General features: G+C 41.8%; 1 protein-coding gene across 8 annotated transcripts in view; it reads left to right on the forward strand.

Moving 5' to 3' along the window:
* The window catches only part of ZMYND8 (zinc finger MYND-type containing 8), a 164,633-nt gene that overhangs the window by 100,221 nt on the left and 42,806 nt on the right, over positions 1-21,606 (forward strand). For 6 of the 8 annotated variants that reach the window (XM_025189255.2, XM_075901562.1, XM_075901566.1 and 3 more), the window contains 8 exons: positions 5,155-5,373; positions 9,148-9,261; positions 13,038-13,130; positions 14,174-14,261; positions 14,853-14,908; positions 16,832-16,909; positions 17,841-17,956; positions 19,424-19,902. In XM_025189255.2, coding sequence (XP_025045040.1) covers positions 5,155-5,373; positions 9,148-9,261; positions 13,038-13,130; positions 14,174-14,261; positions 14,853-14,908; positions 16,832-16,909; positions 17,841-17,956; positions 19,424-19,902 — 1,243 coding nt within the window. Of the gene's footprint in view, positions 1-5,154; positions 5,374-9,147; positions 9,262-9,398; positions 9,513-13,037; positions 13,131-14,173; positions 14,262-14,852; positions 14,909-16,831; positions 16,910-17,840; positions 17,957-19,423; positions 19,903-21,606 lie in introns of those variants that run through there. The other 2 variants (XM_075901561.1, XM_075901568.1) reach the window with 2 other exon arrangements.

The raw sequence follows: 21,606 nt of genomic DNA on the forward strand, positions 1-21,606 counted from the left end.
GGAAACTAAAAAAGAATATCAATCTTCTGTTGGCATCTGACTCAGATGATGAACATAGACACAATGATCTGCACTGACTTGGATCGTTATCGAACAGAACCCATTTATCAGTACTGCACCCACATTCTGTTTGTAATTGAAATCAATATTTGAAAATATAGAAAACAGCCATAATATTTAAATAAATGGTATGCTGTTATTGTTTAACAATGTGATTAAAACTGCTGTTAATCAGGACTATATTTTTAAAACCGTGTGATTGATCATGATCAATTTTTTTTTTAAGTTGTTGGACAGCCCTGAGTTCCATTGTTAATTTCAAGATGCTTCATTTTTTAATGTTTACTTTCTTATGCCAAATACTCTTTGCTTTTAACTGTGAGCAATTAATGAGATTTTTTTCGAAAGCAGTTGAGTCCAAAAACCATCCTGAAAATTAAAGGCATTCTTGATTGCTTTCTTGTTTTTGATAAGATAGTGATCGGTTAGACTTATTTTTGAACCAATCTGAAAGTGGTCTGTTTATCATATAAACTGGCCTCCTGTCCTGTCCTGTTTAATCCTTAAAAGCAATATGACGACTGGTGTAGAAATTTGTTTTATATCCGTTTTACTGCTTTATAGTGTACAAAGAAGGCTGAGAGTTAGGGATGTAAGCGACAAGCAGGAGCTGGACTAGTCATTTCCCCTCTTCCCCCCCCCCCCCACTCCCCGCCTTGCTACCTCTCTCCCTTTGAAATGTATAGGAGCCGCAGACGGCTCTTGTACATTTCAAAGGGAGAGAGGCAGCTGGAACCCTGCAAGCCAGGAGCGGCACCTATACATTTCAAAGGGAGAGGCACAGTGGAGATAGCAAGTGCCCCCCTTATCGACTAATTGAGTAGTCAGTGGAAATTCCATCAACTACTCAATTTAGCTGATTAATTTAACATCTCTACTGACAGTATGTTGAATTGAATTTCCTTTTCTGCATAATGCCAACATGTATTAGTATGCACCAGGAATTATGTTGGGAAAGTTTTATGGCCTGTGTTATGCAGGATGTCAGACTAGATGATCCCAGTGATCTTCTCCTGGCCTTGAAATCTATGAATCTATACCAAAGAGTTATGGAATTGGAGAACATGTATAAAAAAGTTGGAAAATTAGAGTTCTTAACTAGGCAGTTATCACATAAGCCTTCTTGGCTGCAGCTCATTTTCCTAAATATCAATAATTCTTTTTCACGCAACTGGGTAAGCTATTATATTGATTTCTCCAAATCAATTTGTAACTTTTACTGTAGTTTTATTTAGTTTTTTCTTTTTTGTTAGTCCGCTCATGTTAATTTAATATAAATACAGACTACAAGCAGTAAGCCCTTTTTAAAACCAAGTGACTACAGGTTGGGCCTCACTGGTCTGGCACCCTTGGGACCTGAGCGGACCCAGATGAGGGGATTTGCCGAACCAGGAAAGGTCCCCTGCCACTAGATCCCTCAGCCTGCCACCCCTCTCTGTCGCCAACTCCGTTGGCCCCGTTGCTGGCTGGGTAACATGGCTGCCTCAGCCTCACTGCCATATCTGCTGCTCCAGTCCCACTGTTGGCACAGCAGCACACAACGCTGCCCATGCTGCTTTGGCACTGGCTCCACTGCCAGCTGGCACACAGCCCCAATTGGACTGCTGACCTGTCATGGCCTCAGCTGGGGTACTGTGTCCTCAAATCCGCTGCTGCAGCCCCGGACGGGCTTACCCTGCTGGGCTGCCGCAGCTCGGCCTTACTGACAGCCAGACTGCAATGGCTCTGTTCCCACTGCCAGGCCGGCACGCAGCCCCGCTTGGGCTGCTGTGGCACAACCCCACTACCAGGCTGGCACGCATGGGCTGCTCCAGCCCCAAATGGGTTGCCGGGCTGTCCCTACCCCACTACCACGGTCCTGCTACTGTCACCTGGCTGCTAAGGCCCTGGCCCTGCTATCTCCAGCCTCGCCTTTCACAGAGTTCTCAGCTGCTGGCCCTCCTGCACTGGGGCTTTCTCTTTCAGCAACATCCAGGGTCCTACTGGACCACGGATGTTGCCGAATGAGAGAGTCCTGGTTTACAGAGATCCAACCTGTAGCTACTCGAGCCCTGACTTGACTATCATGGAAAGAGAGCATGGAAAGCTGCTAGTACAACTCAGAGAGAAGTTTTTTGAGAGGAGAGTTACAGCTTTGTTCAATGTTGAATTTTAATTTATAAGAATAGTTTGGAACATAAATATTTTGCTAATTCATGAGAAATCAAGTGAGAGGATGTCTTTTAGGCAGATGACTGTCACTTTGAGTCCTTTGGTCTTTTCTTTTTAGCCCCGTGAATGTATTTCACTGGTCAGCTGCTCAGCTTGGTTCAAAGGAAGGGAGGTGATTGTTTAAAGATGCACACACAATCATGCTAATACTTAGTTGCCTGGGATTTCTAGGAAACCAAAAATTCTTCTATTTAGAAACAGCATTTGCTTATTTTTTCTTTCGGTGTGGATTTTTAAGTACTTTTGTATCGAAACAGTATTTTTGCTTAGGAAATGTATCTGCTGCTTATTCCTGAAGTGAAGTCATAAGGTATTGGGAATTAGTAGTGATTTCAGTTGCTCATGGTCTGTACTTAGTGTAGCTGGATAGGTAAAAACACACAAGTCTACACCAGAAAGACTGTAATTTGCACCCATGGAGTATTCCCTTGCTCAAAAGCTGAGTATGGTATAGCAGTGTAAATTATAGCTTTCCTTTCTACACTTGAGGTTTTCATTCTCATAGCTACATCAGTGTCTGGCTATCAGTAGTTGAAATTGTAATACATTCCTAATGTACATAAGGTTTTATACAGTATCTCTAATCCCATATGATTTCTGAAATGTTTAGTGGTATATGGGTATTACACATGCATAACTTGCAATATCATATTACTCTAAAAGCAAGCATGCAGGGGGAGCAACTGCATCTATCTCTGTTGTGGAAACACACAATACCTGTTTAGAAGTGCACAGCAGTGCTGCATGTGATTTAATGAGAGAGAGAGAGAGACAAGTATGACTAGATGGAATTTCTTTCATTTATAGTTAAGGGGATTTTTTTTGTGCAAACAGTTTTCCTGTGGTAGTACCAATTCCTGCTGTAGGCAAAGCTGTGGATACTGCAAGTCTTAGCTTGCACTGGTCCCTATTGGGGGACCTTACCCTGTAGCGGGCACATCTCTGTATTCAATATAAAGTCTCAGAGGGGTAGCTGTGTTAGTCTGTAACTTTAAAAATTAGTAGTCCTGTGGCACCTTGGAGACTAACCAAATGCATGTATATAGTATCAGGAGCTTTCATGGGCAAAATCCAGTTCTTCAGATGAGTTGAAGTGTGGGGAGGGAGAGAGAGAGAATCCAGAATTTGAGACAGGCCAATGTTCACCTACAGACAACCCTTTAACCTGAAGCAATTTCTTTCTAGCAGTCACCCGTCACACCTCAGATGCACTTACCCAGGAACCTACCCCTGCAATAAACCCCATTGCCAACTCTGTCCACACATCTATACAAGTGATACCATCATAGGATGTAACCACATAAGCCACAACATCAGGAGCCAATACAACTGCACATCCTCTCGTGATATATGCCTTCAAATACCAGCAATGCCCTTCTGCCATGTACATTGGCCAAACTAGACAGTTTCTACGACAAAGGATAAATGGACAAAAGTCAGATATCAGAAATGGTAACACACACAAACCTGCAGGGGAACATTTTAACTTGTCTGGACACTCAGTCATGGATTTAAAAGTAGTCGTTCTTCTACACAGGAATTTCACAAGCTAATTACAGAGAAGGATTGTGGAATTTGCCTTCATATGCAAATTTGAGACAATTTTCCTGGGCTTGAACAAAGACATTAACTGGATGTCCCATTATAAAACCAGCCTTCCATACATTTAGCACCTCGTTTACATCAAAAGCTAAGTATGGGACACTTCCAGACCATTTAATTAGTTTCCTTAGCACCTGCACTACAATTGATAGGTACTGTTTTTCCCTCTCTCCTTTCTTTTTCTGTTATAAATTCTAGATTCCCCTTTTTTTCCCCCCCCCACTTCAGCTCATATGAAGAAGTGGGTTTTACCTAGGGATGTAAAGGACTAGTCGACTATCTAATAAGCAAATGCTTATCGGGTAGTCAACAGAATAGTTGACTAATCGCCCCACCCCCTCCTCTGTCGCTTCTGTGAAAGAGACGGCAGAGGGTTACTTCAAAGCTGCAGTGCCGCTTGAAGCCTGAGGCCAGACCCTGGGCTCCATGCAGCGCTGCTGCTTTGAAACACTGTGTGCAGCCTGGGTGCCCACGGACTGCATGCGGCATTTCAAAGCTGCAGTGCCATGTGGAGCCTGGGATCAGCAGGGGAATCCCCTGCTGACACCAGGCTCTGTGCATCGCTGCTGCTTTGAAATGCCGCATGCAGCCTGGGGACACTCCAGCTGGCCCCGGGCTGCATGCAGTGCTTTCACCTTTGAAGCTTAGCAACAGCCCTAGGACTTTTGCTATACTTCAAAGGCAGGGGCACCCTATCAACTAATCAAATAGTCAATGCAAAGTGCATCGACTATTCAATTAGTCAGTATTGAACATCCTTACTTTTGAAAGCTTATGATACTATAATATACTTTTTGTTGGTCTCTAAAGTTCCACAGTATACTTCTTGTTTTTGAATGTGAAGGCATCTACTAGTCTTGTTACTGGATTATGTTGTTTTCCCCTATCTCTCCAGTTTGTTTTCTGTCATGAATTTAGTGAGAGCCAATGTTGTGCATCAGCATTCCCTCTAAGCTGTTGGGCAGCACAGCTTCACAGATGATTGATTAATCAGTCCTGCTCAGTCAGTCAGCTCCGTGAATGGAGCTCTGAGCCTCTGATTGACCAGGGCTGATTAATCACCCCCTGTCCTCCCCTCACCCCGCCCCCGCACAGCTTAGAGGGAACACTGGTGTGCATGATAGAGAGTAAACCTGTTTGTAAATATCCATTCTGCATTTAATGAAATAATATATTTACATAAATGCTAAATGAGTTCTGTAAACTGCTTTGTTTTTATTATGAGTATTGTTATATAGATTTGTTTTGAAACCAAACCTGTCTTTCTTGCCTACATTTCAGTCAGAACTAAGACATGGTCCGTTTTACTATATGAAGCAGCCACTCACCACAGACCCTGTTGATGTTGTACCACAGGATGGACGGAATGATTTCTATTGCTGGGTTTGTCATCGGGAAGGCCAAGTCCTCTGCTGTGAACTCTGTCCTCGGGTTTATCATGCTAAGTGTCTGAAACTGACAGCGGAACCAGAGGGGGATTGGTTTTGCCCAGAATGTGAGGTTAGTTTGATATAAGGGCCTGTGCATGTGTCTTCTGTTCTTGAGTTTCAAGGGAAATTTTTACCCCTTCAGAATTTGTTCTCCTTTCACTTTATTTGAGATGCTGTTATTCTGACTTTGTCTTGGAAAAGGTAGTAGAAGGGGTAGTATGAAGCCTGTTCTGTTGTTTTGGGTATCTACAGGAGGTCCCTGATATGCGACCGCCCAAGTTCCAACCTCCTGCACTTACAGCCATTTTTGTAAGTGCGGAAGGGCCTGGAAACCCCCGACTCACATCCTCGGCCTGCATTTACGATGGCGCAGGGAACGGCTTCCCTGGGAACGGATCGCATCGCAAGTTGGGGGCCTCCTGTATATTACATTTGTCTTCTGACCCTGAATCAGCTTCCTTTGTTTTCCTGTCTCAAGAGAATGCTACATTTCAAAGAATAGTCACTTTGTCAGTACAGGCAGTCCCCGGGGTTATGTACAAGATAGGGACTGCAGGTTTGTTCTTAAGTTGAATTTGTATGTAAGTCGGAACTGGCGTCCAGATTCAGCCGCTGCTGAAACTGACCAGCGGCTGACTACAGGAAGCCCGAGGCAGAGTTGCTTTGCCCTGGGCTTCCTGGAATCAGCCGCTGATGAGTTCCTACAGAGGCTGAATTTGGACGCCTGGGATAGAGCAGCTGGGGCGCTGCCGGGTAGGTCCCCGCAGCGCCGCGCCTCAGCGCTGCGGGGACCAACCCGGCAGCACCCCAGCTGCTCTACCCCAAGTGTCCCCAAGTCAGCCACTGCTGAAACTGATCAGCGACTGATTCCAGGAAGCCCGGGGCAGAGCAACTCTGCCTCAGGCTTCCTGTAGTCAGCCGCTGGTCAGTTTCAGCAGCGGCTGACTTGGGGACGCCTGGGGCAGAGCAGCTGGGGTGCTGCCGGGTTGGTCCAGTAGCGCCGAGGAGCGGCACTGCGGGACCAACCCAGCAGCGCCCCAGCTGCTCTACCCCAGGCGTCGTCGGTGAGAAAAGCCTGGTCTGCTGGGGGGGGGGGGGGGGGAGAGACGCACTAGCTGCGCGCCCACCCCCCCCCCACCAGCAGACCAGGGAGACGCGGGTGGCGGGACCACCGAGACACGCCGCGGTCCTGCCCGCATCCTCCGCGGCTTTGCTCTGCGTCTCCCTGGTCTGCTGGGGGAGGGGGGGGCGCTCCCCCCCAGCAGACCAGGGAGACATGGAGCAGCTTTTCTCGCCCCGGAGGACGCGGGTGGCGGGACCGCGGCGCATCTGGGAGTCCTGCCGCTTGCGTCCTCCGGGGCGAGAAAAGCCCCGTTCGTAACTGCGGATCTGACATAAGTCGTATCCGCGTAACTCGGGACTGCCTGTACCTCTGATTCTGCAGTGTTTGACTAATTTAACTTGTGATCCCTCTATTAGGGTACGTCTACACAGCAATATTATTTCGAAATAACTAGTAGTATTTCAAAATAATGTCAGAATACTGTCAAGCTGGAGGACATATTACTCTGACTCCTGTAACTCTCATTGTATGAGGAGTAAGGGAAGTTGAAGAAAGAGTCCTCTGTTTCAAAATAAGTGCGGTGTAGGTGCTCCCAAATTAAAAATAAGCTATTTCAAAATAAACTATGCAATTGATGTAGCTCAGTTTGCCTAGCTTATTTCGCGTTAAGCTCTGCTGTGTAGATGTACCCTTAGGGTATGTCTACACTACAGCGTTAATTCGAGTTAACTTAATTCAAAATAGTTAATTCGAATTAGCTTAATTCGAATTAACGCACCTACACACAAAAACTATTTCGAAATAGCGCGTCCACACTGAGTGGACCCTGAACCGAAGATAAGGCTGGCTGGAACCAGTGCCAGCAGGGCATCTGGTTAGGACTTAGTGTGTGGGGCTGCGCCTGAGGCTAACTGAGCTCCGTGCTTAAAGGGACCCTACCCCCACCTGGACAGACAATTCTCAGGGTTCCCCACTTGCTTGTCTACCTCACTGAGGAACAGCAAAGCAGTCCTGTCTTGGAGTGCCCTGAGTGCCCGCACTCGGGACACCACAGCACTCAGCCACATGAAGCCAGAGCTGGCCCTGGGCATGCCGGCGCATCTTGCAGAGTCGTTGCCATCAGCCCGGCTGCACTTGCTGCAGGCTGCCATCCAGGGGGTCCATCGGGAGGCTGTCAGGATCGAGGAGGCCCTGCAGGAGAGCGTCCACCCAGAGGAGCCCTCAGAGCCACCCTGGTCCTCCCCACCGGGGGCTCGTGCCCCATTCCTCCCTTATATCATTCCACTTACCCCTCCTTAGCTCCCCTTCCTGATGTCAAATAAAAGGCACATACGTTCAAAAATAGAAACTGGGTTTATTGAACAAAACTGCAGGGGGGGAGGGGGGATAAACCTCTGGGGAGACTGGGAAAAGGAGGTGGGAGAGGGGAAGAGAGAAGGTGGGAGAGGGGAGGGGGAAACCTGGGAGGAGGGAGCTGGAAGGGGTAAGCTACGTGGAGGGGAAGCTCAGGGCCCATTGTTGGGGGTCTCGCCGGACCAACTTGATTTTCATGCAGACCTGCTCCTGGGTTCGCATGTGGCCTTTGGTGGCCAGGCTGGCAGCTATCCCGCCATAGACGGCCGCGTTCCTCCGTCTAGTGCGGAGATCAGGGACATTGGGGGCATCCCCCCCAAACCTGAATAAGGTCCATGATCTCCACCCTGGACCAGCAAGGAGCCCATCTTCTCCAGTCCCTGTCAGGCTCCTGGGAGCTGGTAGAGTGCTCCTGGGGAGCGGTGGAGGGCTGGCTGCCAGTGGCTTGCTGGCTCATGTTTTGGGGTCACTGGGTCAGGGGCCCCACCCTGGTGTCCACTGCTGGCTCTGGGCTGGCAGGCTTGGAGCTGGCACAGGCACTGTGACCAGGGTCTACCCCTTTAATGGCTTCAGAGCTCAGGGAGAGGAGAGTAAGTTTTCCTGGTTGTGCCCAGAGTAGCCACAAGGGCTTCCTGGGAAGGGCTGGAGGCCCCCTATTTCGGATTAAGTGTCTACACAGCACTTAATTCGAAATAGCTATTTCGAATTTGATGTTACTCCTCATAGAATGAGGTTTACCAAATTCAAAGTAAGTGCTCCACTATTTTGAATTAATTTTGAAATAGCGGTTTGCATGTATAGACACTATTAAAGTTAATTCGAAATAATGGCTGTTATTTTGAATTAACTTTGCAGTGTACACATACCCTTAGTGAGAAGCTCAGCTCTACGGCAATGAATAACAATTGTTCTATAGCGCCTACAAAATGGTGGGTATTAATATTATTTTTTGAGCGAAATAAATAAACATTTGCCTCTAAATTTTCTCTGATTCTTGGGAATAGAACTGCACATTTTCTGTGATTTTGGGAATTGAACTTTCAATATTAATAAATCCCAAATATGGATTTGATTTGAGTATTGGGTTAGAATTTAGAATATGAATAATTTTAAGAAAATTATCTAATTCCAGTCAAATTTGGGCATTGAGGAATTCCATGGATTCACTTCAATAATAATGCAGTAGAATATGAATATAATCTTGTCTTTATTAAAGTTTTCTGATATGTTCACATTATGCACTGAATAAAATAAATTTCGGAGGAATAATTTACATCTGCTATGTTATGCTGTCAGCACTGTTGTATTTTCAGAGGGTGGTTATTACCAGGTAGTTCAATAATGATTGGACATTTTAATGTAAAATAGTCATGAAAAAGTCATCCAGAAATGTTTTCTGATTAAATATTTTGTAATCTTAATTTGCAGAAAATTACTGTAGCAGAATGCATAGAAACTCAGAGTAAAGCTATGACAATGCTCACCATTGAACAGCTATCATACTTACTCAAGTTTGCACTACAGAAAATGAAACAGCCAGGGGTAAGGGGAAAATTTCTTAAACTAGACTTGTATGTATAATGTAATGTTGGTAATATGTTTCCTTTTGTTGATCTTGGTCATGGCATCGCTTATTGCAGGCCTGGGCAAATACCCTCTGCGGGTCGGATGCAGCCCAGCAAGTCACCAGATCCAGCCCACGGATACAACAGGGAGCCTCAGCCAGACTCCCTGCCTGTCCCCCTGCACACTGCCGAGAAATGCAGCCATTGCGGGGCTCTGTTTGAACAGCTGTGAGTCCCAGGGAGGGGAAAGAGACTTCATGCGCTGCCCCACTCCCAGCACAATCCCATTGGCCAGAAACTGTCGAATGGGAGCTGCCTGCTGTCGACAGTTAGCTTGTGAACACCTTCTCCCTCTCCCCTCAGGCTCCTAGCTATTCAAAACCCACATGACCTCTGCAGCCAGTGTGGGGTTAGGGCAGGCAGGAAGTCTACTTAAGAAAGGGGGTCAAGCAGGTAAGTCTCCCAGCTAGAGCCTGCTTCTGGCACCCCAACCCTTTGACCCTCCCCCACATAACCCAAACCCTCTGCCCTCCTCCTCCTCCCCCATATCTCCTCCCAGTTCCTGCACCCTAGCCCCCTCCCTAGGTCACAACCCCCTCTTGCCTACGGCCACAACCCAAACCCCTGCACCCTAGTTCCCTAACCCAGGTCACAACTGCCTCCTTCACCCAAACTCCCTCCCAGACCCCACACCCCCTCCTGCACCCCAATGCCTTACTGCTAGCCCCAACCTCTTCTGCACCCAACCTCCATTCCAGACCCCACACCGCCTCCATTAATATGTACGAGTGCAGCTCTTGACCACTTTTCAAATTCTTGGAGTGGCCTCCCATAAAAAATTATTTCCCACCCCTGGCTTATTGTATATTTGATCTTAAGCTAGTTAGTGGTCAACATATTTGTAGCTATTAATAGAAAACAATAATGTAATTTATTATGGTGATGCATAATTTGTTGGTATGTATATAAAAAGGTTCAGAGAATAGCAACAGAAATTATTAGAGGTTTGGAACAGGTCCCATATGAAGAGAGATTAAAAAGACTTGTACTTTTCAGCTTACAAAAGTGAAGAGTAAGGGGGGAATATGATGGAGGTCTGTAAAATCTTGACTGGTGTAAAAAAGTGAATAAGGAAAAGTTATTTACTTATTCCCACAGTATAAGAACTTGGGGTCACCAAATGAAATTAGTAGGCAGCAAGTTTAAAACAAAAGCAAGTTTTTCTTCATTCAGTGCACAGTCAGCCTGTGGAACTAATTGACAGAGGATGTGGTGAAGACCAGAACTTTAACACGGTTCAAAAAAGAGCTAGATAGATTCATAGAAGTTAGGTCCCTCAATGGCTATTAGCCAGGATGGGTAGGAATGGTGTCCCTAGGCTCTGTTTTTCTGGAAATGGGTGACCAGAGAGGGATCACATGATGATTACCGGTTGTGTTCCCTCCCTTTGGGGCATCTGGTGTTGTACATTGTCAGCAAACAGGATACTGGGCTAGATGGATATTTAGTCTGACCCAGTATGGCTGTTCTTATGTTATAAATTTCCTGATATCAGTGTTAACACATCTTTGTATGATAATGTTGTTCTTCTGCTTAATTATTTTATTATAGTCTTTGATATTCACAGTAAAGTCTGAATGATCAAAAACTTCACGCTATGTGTAAGGCTTAGGGCCCCATTTTATAGATTATTTTACAGATGGAGAAACTGAGACTGAGTACTCAAGTGACTGTCCCCATGTCACCCAGAAGTCTATAATAGAACTGGATATAGAACCTAGATCTCATGAGTTTCAGTTAAGTTCAGCAATCCTACTGTCCCACTGTTACTTTGAGATTTAGTAATAAATTGAAGAATTAGCATAGCCACTTAACAATGTTTAGAGTAGATAGATATATTGAAACAAGAAAATAGACTTCAATGCTTTCCCACTCAAGATAGGTGACAGAGAAATTTTCTTGGTGTATTCAGGGGCTAAGCCAGCGTTTCTCAAACTGGGGGTCGTGACCCCTGAGGAGGTCATGAGGTTATTACTTGGGGGTCATGAGCTGTCAGCCTCCACTCCAAACACCACTTCACCTCCAGCATTTATAATAGAGTTAAATATTAAGTGTTTTTAATTTATAAAGGGGTGGCACTCAAACGCTTGATATGAGAAAAAGGGACTAGGACTTTTCAGCTTGGGAAAGAGGAAACTAAGGGGGGATATCATAGATATCTATAAAATCATGAGTGCTGTGGAGAAAGTGAATAATGAAAAGTTATTTACTTGTTCCCATAATAGAACTAGTGGCCACCAAATGAAATTAATGGGCAGCAGGTTTAAAACAAATAAAAGGAAGTTCTTCTTCACACAGCACATAGTCAATCTGCAGAACTCCTTGCCTGAGGAGATTGTGAAGGTTAGGACTATAACAGGGTTTAAAAGAGAACTAGATAAATTCATGGAGGTTAAGTCCATTAATGGCTATTAGCCAGGATGGGTAAGGAGTGTGTCCCTAGCTTCTGTTTGTCAGAGGGTAGAGATGGATGGCAGGAGAGAGATGGCTTGATCATTACCTGTTCGATTCACTCCCTCTGGGACACCTGGCATTGGTCACTGTCAGTAGACAGGATACTGGGCTGGATGTACCTTTGGTCTGATTCAGTATGGCCATTCTTATGTTGGTTCCCAGGTTCAAATTTGAGAATCACTGGCCTGAGCCATCAATTTCTATACCATTAAAGAATTGTTTTTTTAAAGCAGCGAAATTAAGTCCTTGAGTGTTTCTCCAGTACTAGAGGGAGGGAATCCTTTCTAGCCATTCAGTTGTGATATTGCAGCTCAGTGGCTACAACTGTAACCACTTGTATTAGTTTCGTTCGCAACTTTTCTTTACATGTGCAATATGAATTTAGAATTTAATGAAGTCTCTACAGAGGGCATGGTTTCATGCTGTCTTGCACGTGTTCAGTTAAACCAGCGGATCAATTGTGTGATCATGCATATATATTTGCTTAAAATTGTTTTATGAGTTTAGCTTGATCCTGTAAATTTACAGAACAAGTTGAGATGGGAGGGGTGGTGGGTATGGAGCAGAAAGTGATTCTGGGTCAGGCCAGGGAATGATTTAGACATTGACAGAACTCAGAGCAGCTTTAGGGTTGTGCTTGGCTGCCTTTCGCTCCAAAGACCTACACTTAACAGCCAGAGAATACCAAACTTCTAGGGTGTTCTAGCCATGCCCCCTATTTTGTACTGTGCCAGCAGTATACCACTTACTGATGGAATCCTCTAAAGACTGGTTTAAAATTAGGGATGTCCACGTGTAGGCAACTACATGATTAACTGATAAGCTTGGTCTTATTTGTTAATCCTGTTGATGACATGCATTACGCCACCCTTGCTGCTTCTGATAGAGGCAACAAGCGGGGTGGGAGGCAGGAGCCAATGCCCATGAGGAGCCAGCTATAAGTCCCACCAGCACCAGATCCGCCTGCCCTCCTCCCTACTCCCATGCTGCTGCCTCTGAAAGAGCGGTTAGTAGTGCAGCAGGACAACACTGATCTCCTGGGTTTGGCAAATTCTCTGGTTTGACACTGGTCATGTACTAAGCATGCCAGACTAGAGAGGTTCAATCTGTCATTACAAAAATGGGTGTTTGTTCAGACCTTCCAGTTGGAAGTAGGTTTAAAATGGGAATTAATAAATGTTGTTCTGGTGAAGTTGTTTGGTATTGGTAATGTGGTTTGCTTGGTTTTTATTTCAACAGACAGAGCCATTTCAAAAGCCAGTTTCACTGGATCAGCACCCAGATTATGCAGAATATATCTTTCATCCAATGGACCTTTGTACATTAGAAAAGGTTGGTTTACAGCTAGGTGAATAAGCTTTACTTTAAAGCTCAGTTACTTTAGTTGGGATTTTTGTATACTATTTATATGTATTTTGGTAATGACTTGTGTTAATACCTGTTCCTAAAATCAGTTTAATACCATTTTACTATCTAATTAATCTTCTTTCCCTTACCGGGACATAGTCACGTTTATGGGTAAATTTGAAAATATTCATGCATGGTCTTTACTGTACCTGAGCTCATCTTATTCTCAGGGGTGAAAGAAGATTGCTAAGGAAAATCATTTATGTCCCCCTGATTCTCAGCCAGTTGGGTCCATCATAAGTAAAAGTTTCTGAAGGTTAGCTTTAATTTATGGCACAGAGGTGAGATTTCTCAAGGTTTTTATACCAGTGTATAATTGAACATGGCAGAGCTTGCTTCACCATGGCCTTTCTTCACCATAACACCTTCCCTCTCCCTCCTGCTGAGAGTGGGATGAAGTGATTTTCTAGCTCAGAGAGTGGTCAACCTTCCTCCAGTGATTTCCTGCTGGCGGACATTTCCCCCTGCATATGGTGAATTCTTTAGCACATATCTCTCTCTGCTTTAATTGCACTTTATACCATGGTTGACCAGGGAATTTGAATCACTCTATTGTATTAAGTGTGCTGTAACATGGCCCCTATCTTTTAAAATTCTCTTGATTCATTAATCCAGTAATTGCAGGTAATACAAAGTGAAAATGGGGGAGTAGAGGAAAACAGAGACTGAATTTTCTGCATACCATATGCACATCGTGCCCCGGAATCATCCTTTTATTTTATTTTTTTTAATTTGAAAGAATTACTGAATGCCTCTTTATATTTTTAATGTAATTTTGGAGCAGGTAAAAATTACATGGGGTAATTCTGAAAATAGTTCTTGCATATGTAACAACCATATGATTAATTGTCTGGTCTATCATTTATTAATTAGGTGGTTGGTAGGAAACATAGTTAAAATAAGGGGCTATTCTTTACTTTGGGATATGATTCTGCTTCCTGAAATACTTCTGATGTTGTTCTTTGCAGAATGTTAAAAAGAAAATGTATGGTTGCACTGAAGCATTTTTGGCTGATGCCAAATGGATTTTGCACAATTGCATTATTTACAATGGGGGTAAGTGTGTGGTTGCTTCCACGAAACTAAAAGTATAAAAAGGACTGTAGTAGTAGAGCAGTTTCTAGATGCATAGTTGGTGAACACTGAAAACATCTACCTATTAACAAATCATATGCCTAAATAAATAGACATTTTTTTAAAACTGGTATTTATGCAAACATAGGAGCAAATATTGTCTGTACTCATTATCTCGCCACACCTTAAAAAACAGTCCCAACTTAAAATGTGGTGTTCAGTGGCATGAAGAATGTGGAGTTCTTAGTATGATGTTTATTTGAGGAAACTTTGTATTTCATGTATGTTAAAAGAAGCTCATCATCAGTATAGTTGCACTATTAATTAACAGCCTCCATGCAAATGCTGGCACAGATAATAGAGAATTCCAAATGTAAATATGATTCTGAGGGATTCCCCTCAGAATCCCCTTCAATGCAGTCTGCCTGCAGAGGGGAGAGGGGGAGTGTTGAGAGAGATTTTCACATAAATATTACCATGTTATGCATGAATTTAAGCAGAAAATGTAAATTTCAATCTGTTTTTAGCACAACAGTCATTTTAGTTGATCCTCTTTCCTTTTAATCCCTTTAGGAAATCACAAATTGACACAGACAGCAAAAGTCATAATCAAAATCTGTGAACATGAGGTACGTGTTCCCCAGTTATCTTATTTTTTCTGGCTGTATAAATCAAGATATGAAGGACGTTTTCATATATTCATGTGTGAAATATAAAAAGTTTTACTTGATCATAGCTTCAGTCTTTTAAAATATAAATAGAAATTTGCTGTATTCTTTCTTGCACTGAGATATGGTTTGCATGATGTTGTATGCAGGGCAGTGCTCAAATTTCTTCTGTTAGAATATTTACAATACATGAATCAAGCTTTTCTGGGTGTCATAGAAAATAGACAGCAAAATAGAATGCATGTGGCTCCTGCATTAAATAAACATTTGAAGTCAGAGGCACAGATTTTCAGAATGTCTGTGTTTTTGTGTAGTTCTGCTTAGGGATGTTAAATATTGGTTAATTGAATAGTCAAGAATTCTTATCGGTTAGTCGACTATTCTGTAGTCCCGGGGGGCGGAGCCAGCAGCCAGTATGCTCCAGCCTCACTCCTGAGGAGCCCCCTGCCACTCTGCGCTGCTGTCTCTGTATCAGAGGTAGCTGTGCAAAGTGCCAATTGGGAGCTGGTCCATGAGGGGAGCCAGTTTAAAACCCAACTCCCTTTGCAGACTGGCTGCATCTGATAGAGATAGTGGTGTGGGGTGGCAGCAGCCCCTGTCTAGGTTGAGTCTGCACTCCCACACCTGCTGCAAGCCAGAACTGAGCCGGACTGCCTGCCCACCTGGCTCCTAATACACTTTAAATGCAAAGCCACATCAGAGGTAGGTCCCAGACCCATTTCTAGCCAGGACTGCTGGCCAGCCTGCTAAAAAATATACTGGCAAGTAGTGGGGAGAATGCGTGTAGTCTGTAGCATTAACCTATAAGCTTTTGCTTATTGGTTAATCGACTCTACTATTACATCTCTAGTTCAGTTACTATGACTGATACAAAGGCATGGCAAGTGACTAGTAAGATGTGTATGGTCAATTGCAGTTGCGTTAGTGTAGTGGCAGTTCTGAAAGTTTAGGCCTGAGTATTTATTTGGCTCTAGAAAGTTAAAACTGACTGTTGTAAACAAAATTTGAAGCATATCAGTTGCTGCATACTGACTAGTGATCTGACCATTTGTATGTTTTAACTCAATGATTTCTATATCTCTTGGTCATCCCATCAGTACTGCTAATTCTTACAGAAAAGTTCTGAAAATTTGATGATTCTGAATAACACCGTTTAAGTGCATGGTAATTCTCCATTTGTTTATTAAAATACCCTTTCACATGGGGAATATAAGGTTTTATATCTGATTATAAATTAAATGTCCTCTCTTTCTCAAACTAAGATTTGAGAAATGGATGACAGGAGAGGGATCACATGATGATTACTTGTGTTCCCTCCCTCTGGGGCATCCAATATTGGCCACTGTTGGCAGACAGTATACTGGGCTAGATGGACCTTTGGTTTGACCCAGTATGGCCATTCTTATTTGATTACTGTCACTGGGACTCAAGACGGTGAAAAAGGATAATCTGAAGAGTGATCTATGATACAACAATATATTTTATCAACTATAGAGTATACCTATAATCGGTAGGGAAGTACTATATTTTACTTTAACAGTTACTTCGTTTTTTCATAGTTTTAGTTTTAAAAGAAGTAAATGGAGCTAAATCATGCTGATAGATCTGTCCTGAATAATATCACATCAGAATCCTGCAGTGTATCTTTCACATTTAAAATGTTCTATATGGTGTTGCCTACAACCACATATGGGGAAGAGCAAGTGTTTCTCAAAGCCATGTTATAATAACTAGGCAAAAAGTATAATGATCTCCAGAGTGATTAGTGACTGCAGATTTTCTTCCTAATGATAACAGGATCTTTGGCAGAATAGACTAATAATGTTTTAATCAAAGTTTTGATTGTTTTTAATTCTGCACTAGCTGCTCACTTTCTTGTTGCAGATGAATGAAATCGAAGTGTGTCCGGAATGTTATTTAGCTGCTTGCCAAAAACGAGATAACTGGTTTTGTGAGCCTTGTGTAAGTCAAAGATTTTTGTAGTTTAACACTTTCCTTAAAAAAAAAAAAAAAGTTACCATATTTACACACATTTAATATTATTTATTGTGCCCCTTGTTTTAAATCTGTGAGTGGTTTCGGATCTGGGTCTTCATAGTGGGCCCAAATGTTCTGGGAAATAAAAACAGAAGTTAGGAATTATAGTAAATGTACCTTCTTAATTTGTCCTTATCCTTGGGTCATCTGTGCTTATATGTAACGCTTGGAAGAAGAGTAAGATGTTTAATATACAAATGTGCATTTCTGCACACATAGGTTGGAAAATGTAGCTTGCACATATTTTCATTATTACATTTTTAATATCACACCAGGTATGCATAACCTAAACAAAACTTCTCAAGCAGAAACCTAAAGAGCCTGACCTTTCAAGCCTTTTGCATGCAGTATTCTCTTGATTTCAGGGGAAATGAGAGAGTTTGCAAGACCATAGTCATACTTAGAGTACAACAATCAGTTAGGACAGAGGAAGGAAAAAAGAAAGTTATCAGCATATCCATTTTGAGTGTGTTCAAAGAATTTACACTTAGTTATTTTGATGGGTTTACTGTGTTTTCTCATAAATACATGTTATATTTTGTTGACATTTTAGATTTTAAAAATTATAATTATTAATTGTAAACACTATTTTCTAATTGTTGGGAAATACATAAACCTAAATGCTGTGTCATAATGTACAGTTTGCAGAATAGTGATTAATTCATGGAAATAATCATTGAGTAATAAGCTCTTGCAGACAGTGATTGTATCTTCCTTCTTGTTTGGAAAGTGCCTTGTGCATTATGTGCTTTGTTGCAATCTAAATAACAAATACAGTAAAATACTCTGTCAGAAATTGAGAAATAACATATTGCAATATTTTCTCATTGTGTGCTGTGCATCTTCCTCTGTCTAGAGCAATCCTCACCCTTTGGTCTGGGCTAAACTCAAAGGCTTTCCATTCTGGCCTGCTAAAGCACTGAGGGATAAAGATGGACAAGTCGATGCCCGTTTCTTTGGCCAACACGACAGGTGGGAATGGAATTCACTCAAAAGACATGTGAATTGGCTGTACTTTCTAAATTGTTGTGATAAATCTCCACTGTTAGACGTTTACACTATCTTGTCTTTGAATATTTCATGGTAATACCCTGAATATTCTCTGATGTATTTATCTATCTCATCTGTCTAAAGGTTTTTAAAATAACATTTTATCACATTAAAATGAGCAGATGTCTTTCAGATGTATTTTCTTAGTAAGTTAAGATGATGATTTTGTATGGCTGAAAAATCATGGATATTAGAAATGAAAAAAGGACTTTTAGTGGTCATTTCCATTTTCTGGCCAATGTAAAAATAAATACATCATTTTGAATGAAAAACACAAGTTGTAAAGTGTAGTATCCTCATTTGAAATGTGAGTTTGCTACAGAGGGCGTTTGATTAATTCATTTCATTTGTTAAAGCTCTATTAGATAGAAGATACAGTGCTACCTATGTTAATAGTTAACCAGTAAGCCTCATCCTTAGTGGGTGAGGCTTACTGATTACAGTTAACAGGTGGGTGCTGGAGAAACCTTGCACAGCATGCTGTGGGCAGAGGGTGCTCCAGTCTAGCTGTGGTGGAGGGACTCTCTTCCCCCATCTAATTTGGTTAACCAGTTAAACTTAATGTTTGACCGGTTAACGAATTAAATGTGATTTTACATCTCTACCGCTATTAATGGCTTTAGCAAGAATTGAAAATATGAATCTATAGGGCTGTATGAGGCCATGCATTTATGAAGTCTCTATCACTGTGAAATAATTAAATTAGAGCCTTGTGGGCCCTTACTCCATTTTAAATGCAGAGCCGCAGCGGGGGCAGCTCCCAGGGCTGCTGCGGCTCTTCCTCCTGCCCTCTTCCCCTCTTCCCCCTGCATCGTCTTTTATTACAGAGGCAGCAAGGTGAGGGGGGTACAGGAGAGGAGGGGAAGTAGTTGAGTAGTGAGTCACTCCCCGATTAGCGTAAGCTGATTGGGTAGTCAACTACTCAAGTAGTCACTTATATCCCTACTACATAGTATGCATACAGTTTTGCATTATAGGGAATGTTTATGCCACAAGTGCTAAACAGTCTTTTTTAAACACACACTGTGATAGGCTTTTCTACTTTGTCCCTAACCCCAGCCAGCCCAGATTTGAATTGTTTAGGGGAACTTTTTACAGACTTAACTAAATTTTCTAGGTGAGGTATCATTTCACTGATTATGTTTCTGAGTATGTATATATAAAAAAAGATTAGCAATAATCTAAAAGACAAACTATTTACCAAAAAACCCTACTAACTATGCAAGATTAAAGTAAGGTCATTCAACATTTTTCAGTAGAGGCATTCATTGTATATTTTTCTTGGGATATTATGATATTAAACTGTGTTAAATTCCACATGGCTTAACTGATATTTTAATGGAATTTAATGTTCTATCTTTCTTTTTTATTTTACTGTTTTGTTTATAGGGCCTGGGTTCCAATAAATAATTGCTACCTCATGTCTAAAGAAATTCCTTTTTCTGTGAAAAAGACTAAAAGCATCTTCAACAGTGCAATGCAAGAGATGGAGGTTTATGTTGATAATATTCGTAGAAAGTTTGGAGTATTTAATTACGCACCTTTCCGGACACCATATACTCCCAACAACCAATACCAAATGTTGTTAGACCCTGCAAACCCAGCAGCTGGAACTGCAAAGACAGACAAACAAGAAAAAATCAAACTGAACTTCGACATGACAGCATCACCCAAGATTCTAATGAGCAAATCTATGCTGAGCAACACTGGTCGAAGGATTTCCTTAACAGATATGCCACGGTCACCAATGAGTACCAACTCTTCAGTTCACACCGGATCTGATGTTGAACAGGATGCAGAAAAAAAAGCAACCTCCAGTCATTGTAGTGCAAGTGAAGAGTCCATGGACTTCATTGACAAGAGTTCAGGTAAAAAGCTGGGGAAAGAGAGACGCTCTATTTAGTTAAAACATTTTTTATTAAATGTAATTTAAAAAGACAAGCTTTTTCATCTGACAGTTTACAAGGAAGTTGTAGAGGAAGGAAGCAGTTTAATTTCATCCATCAAAAGGAGCAGAAAACAAGTATAATTAAACTGCATCAAAGAACATTTAATTTAAATAGCAGAAAATTTTTGCATCTGTCAAAATAAGAGTTTATGCAGTCGGCATCACAGGAGATTTTCAACTTGAGAGTTGATAGTCAATTCTTAGGACAAGTGTAAGAATAATAAGGTTTGTACTACTGTGTGCTTAATTCACTATTACATTGCTCCCTTGAAGTTAATGGAGTTAAGTTACCAGTGTAAAGCCCTACAGTGTTAGAACGCAGACTGGATAAGGGGAAATGTGGTCTAGTGGTTAAATCTTGGGACTAGGGGTTAGCAGAACTTTATTCTGTTCTCAGCTGTGCCACAAAGTTGAGCAAATCACTTAGCCTGGATTTTTTTCTTCCATAAAGTAAGGAATTTCATATTTACCTTACAGAAGAGTTATGAGTGTAAAGTTATTAGTGATCCTTGGAAAAATATTTCTGTAACTAGGGGATGAGGAAGAAGTTAGATAAGGTCCCCTTCAATCCTACTGAGTCTGCCGTTCAGTCACAAACATAGGATATGACTTTTTTTCTATTTTTCTTATATTCTGTTATCTATTTTTCTTATATACTGTGTCAAATGTTGCTCCCTTTAAACACAGAGCTTAAACAACCATTCACGTTTTTCAGTCAAAAGGTCTGTTTACATTTCTGAATTTCTCTGTAGAGAGTTTTATTTTGGATTGACATTTGAGAATTCCGTTTTCTTCTAAATAACGTATACAGAAGCTGTAAAAAGGCTTTCTTAAATCAGTTTCTATTTTGTCAGAGAGACTAGCTTTTTCATTGTCTGTATGATTGCACCAATAATATATGACTTTCTGAATCTCTTATTGGTTAGTGTTGAACTCTAGTGAAACATCTGCAAAAGCACTTCATGATCAAGAAGAAGCTTCTGTTTAGCTGCCTTTTGCTTTAGAGAGCATGGTTGCTAATAGCAGAATCAATACTTGATACTCATTGATAGAGTTTTCATCATCTTGTAAATTGCCATTCTCATTTTAATTTCCTTAGTGTAAGGAATTGTAATTCAAGTTCTATTTTTTTCTCTTTATTTGGAAAAAAATCAACTTTGGTCTCAGGATGTGATCTAATTTCACTGTTGGGGAAATATTTCTTGTCATGGAGAAACATTCGTTTGTATTTTACAATAATTTTTTTTAAAATTGAGGAATATTTTGGATCTTCTTGCCAGTGGTGCTACTGTTCAGGTAACATTGAGTCTCAGTTCTGCTTCCATTGATCTAGCGGGAGTAGGCCATTTATGTGCAACTCTGCAAGTTAGAGATACAGTGTCAGAACCAGTAAGACCATTTCCAACCTTATTTAATTACTTCAAGAGGAAACTTCTAATTATTGAACAAAATGTTTACTATATAAACTTTTCACTGGTATTCTGTGCTCTTCCTGTAGAATCAGCAGAATCAAAACACTCAAAAACATAAACAGAACTCCTGGGTTTTTTTTAATTCATTGATGTTGCATAACTCCATTTGAACACTTGGATGTCTTCAGATATGATTGAAGAAGTTGGAGAAG

This window comes from Pelodiscus sinensis, chromosome 18 (assembly GCF_049634645.1).
Source record: "Pelodiscus sinensis isolate JC-2024 chromosome 18, ASM4963464v1, whole genome shotgun sequence".
Classification (NCBI taxonomy): Eukaryota; Metazoa; Chordata; order Testudines; family Trionychidae; genus Pelodiscus; species Pelodiscus sinensis.